Here is a 3136-nt window from a genome sequence, read left to right as displayed (position 1 = left end):
CTGAGGCCAGCAGGTTGGGGGATCTCCTGCATGCCTCCCAGCTTGCCAGAGACTGGAGGGCAGATGAATGCAGTTGCGTGGCAGGGGCAGATCAAAGCCCCTGCAGTGAGGGCGGGAGTGGGGTTGGGGGTGGGGGGTGGGATGGAGCCATGGCCGGACAATAGGCCAGACAAAATGTTTGCCTATTAAATTTGCATGTTAAAAAGCAGTACATTCTGTGTGAGTAGAGTAATTTTACTGGTCTTGCTATTGCTTTGACTGATGGAGGAATACAGAGAGACTGTATACAAAAGTGGCAATATAAGTATGGCATCCCTTTCATACGTCTCCGTACTCTGTCTCTTTGGATGGATCGTGGTTTGCCTGTATTGACACAACCAGACATTTCTTCCTGATTGGATAGTTCAGTAGATCTATGGGAGGATAACTTGTATTCTGATATTTTTACAGCGTATTCAATTCTTTATTCATGTCAGTATAATGTCCCATATTTTGTTTATAGCAGCAGTAGTTAAATTCTTTTGAGGCACAATTTGCTCTGCAAGTCTCTGAAAACCCATGAGGCCACACTTCTTTATTTTTAGGTAGGTTATGTGAGAGAGTTGCACTTAAATCAGGATGTGATTCAGGATGGTATTTATCCCAGTATAACAGCTCTGCTACCTTTAGGCTGATCACCAGTGGATACTTTGGAAGGCTGCAGAGTCTGCAAATTGTGGCATCAGATTTATTTTTATTTTGTTCCTATTCAACAGGAGTTGGCTTTCACTATTGCTGTATTTCCTTCTGCAGGTCAGCAAGATCAGTCTTGTAGATCTGGCTGGGAGCGAGAGAGCAGATTCTACTGGTGCCAAAGGGACTCGATTAAAGGTAGCAGGGACTGTTGGGGTTGGGGGGGGGAAAGGAGAAACTGGTATAGTACTAGTCTGGTGATTAAGAATGCTTTTTTGCTCATTAAAAACTGAATTGAGGACAACATTGCTAAAATGTTTAAGAGCTTTATTCCCAATATTCAGTGATATTGTGCAATAATTTCTTCAACTTTTTAAGAAACCTTTCCATTGCTGGACTAATGGTATCTATCCCAACAGCCTTTTGTTCTTGCATATGATTGCTGCTGTGAGAAAATGGCTTGCTCTCTGTAACTAAAAGCTCCCTGTTTTCAGAAGTCTGTAGTTCATTTTGATTTCCTGCAATTTTATCTTATATTGGAGCAATTAAAAGGAAGGAGTTAAGACGGCATGAAAACGGTCTTTCTAGGTTTGCTTTTAATGATCTAAAAATTTTAGTCATGCCTCAACTTTTTTGTGTCATAGATTGAAACGTACATTGAAGTATTTCTTCAGATTGGTAACTGGGGTTTGTTAATGAGCTTGAGAGAGGTACCTCCACGAATTTTGCCAGTCTGAGAGAATGACTATGTTAAGACCCAAAGGATCATGGCATTTAAGTCGTAGCGAAATCTACTTTGGGAAAGTCATTGCTACAAGTCTGAGAAATTTACATCAGCTAGGATTTACCTCTGTTGGTCTGTTACTTCTTGTTAAGAAGTTCAGCCAGTGTTGTTTATTCCTCTTTGAACCTGGAGGAGTCCATGCCTGACCACCTTATGTGATTCTTTTTTCTAGGAAGGGGCAAATATCAACAAGTCTCTCACAACCCTGGGGAAAGTCATTTCAGCTTTGGCAGAGGTGGTAAGTACATCACTTAATTTGTCCCATGTGGAACCTATTATTTTTTGCAAAGCTCTCAGAGCTTAGAATATAGCACTTTGAGACAGCAGAAGACTGGGTAGCCCAGCAAGGCCCTGCTGGGCTTGTCTACCATTGGCTTCTGCATTAATCATCTCTCATCTTTTGGTAGCTATAACTGATCCGTGAAGCCCTTAAGTATTGGTATAAGATTGCTCACACCAAGGCAAGAATACTGGGTTGTTTAATCTGGAAAAAGCCTTGAATTGCAAATTCCTCTCTTTATTTTTTTAACTTGTAAGCAATAAAGTCTACAGACTACATGTTTCCTTGCTGAGCTTTGTCGTGATTTTTTTCGAAAAATAAGTAAATTATCATTACAAAAGAGGAACTTGATGCATACTATTAAAGTGGTGGTTTTCAACCTTTTTTCATTTGCGGATCCCTAAAATTTTGAGTGGAGGTGTGGACTAGGGTTACGCCAATAGAAATTTTCGGGGCCGATACAGATAGCTGATATATTTAAGGAGGCATGTTGGCAGATACCGATCCAATACAGCTGCCTCCAAGTGGTAAGTCTGTTGTGGTGGGAGGGAAGGGTGTGGGAGGGGCAGATCAATGCCCCCTGTGGTGAAGGACAGAGGGGACGGGGTAGGCGCTGCCCAGGTGGGTGGGGGCATGGGACAGAGGTGAGGCTCATGGCAGGGGGGAGGCAGCTCCTGCTGCTGCTGCTTGCACTTGGGGGGGTGTACCCCCAAGATATGCATGGGGCAGGCTGGAGCTAGGGCTGCAGGGGGCTCTTCTTGGCAGGGGCTGGGCTCAGAGCAGGTGCCGGGGGCACTGGGAGGGGCTGCAGCCACCCTAAATTTCACCACAACTCTGCTCCCAGCCCTGCACCACTCCAAGTCCCACCTCCACCCATGAGCCGGAAACTGCTGAGTCTGTCCCAGGCAGCTGCACTGGGAGTGGAGCTGTGGCAAAATTTGGGGTGGATGCAGCATCCTCCCAGCACTGCTGGCGCACACTCCAAGGCTCTTCTGGTGCTGCACATGGCTCTTCTTGGAGGGGGTGGGCTCGGAGGGGGCACTCAGAGGATGCTGCATCCACCCCAGATTTCACCGCAGCTCCGCTCCCAGCGCTGCTGCTGCCATCAACCGCCCAGCACAGCACCCTCCCCCCGAACGACCTGCACCTCCATCCTGCACTTCCACCCCCCTGGGGAGCACATGCCTCTATCTCTTCCTCCCTCACCGCAGGGCTGTTGATCTGCACCTCCCACACTCCTTCCCTCCCTCCTCCCCATCTGGCTTACCAGCTGGAAGCAGCTGTCCATGCTGCTGCCTCTGCTGTGTGCTGCGCTGCGGCTGCTTGCAGCACGGGCATTTATCGGTCAAGTTATCGGCCCCATCGGGCCAATATCAGATGCAGCAAATTTTCTTTGTATT

General features: G+C 46.9%; 1 protein-coding gene across 6 annotated transcripts in view; it reads left to right on the top strand.

Annotated features, from left to right (window-relative positions):
• KIF1B (kinesin family member 1B) overlaps positions 1-3136 on the top strand; it is a 216206-nt gene that overhangs the window by 106681 nt on the left and 106389 nt on the right. For 5 of the 6 annotated variants that reach the window (XM_019511758.1, XM_019511755.1, XM_019511757.1 and 2 more), the window contains exons 1-2: positions 772-870; positions 1629-1694. Coding sequence is in view for 1 of the 6 variants with exons in the window: in XM_019511759.1 (XP_019367304.1) it covers positions 1629-1694 (66 nt within the window). In the remaining 5 variants the exon portion in view is untranslated. Of the gene's footprint in view, positions 1-771; positions 871-1628; positions 1695-3136 lie in introns of those variants that run through there. The other variant, XM_019511759.1, reaches the window with a different exon arrangement.

Source organism: Gavialis gangeticus, unplaced genomic scaffold (genome assembly GCF_001723915.1).
Source record: "Gavialis gangeticus isolate Ggan-Ray unplaced genomic scaffold, GavGan_comp1, whole genome shotgun sequence".
Lineage (NCBI taxonomy): Eukaryota > Metazoa > Chordata > Crocodylia > Gavialidae > Gavialis > Gavialis gangeticus.
This window is presented reverse-complemented; position numbering and strand designations above follow the sequence as displayed.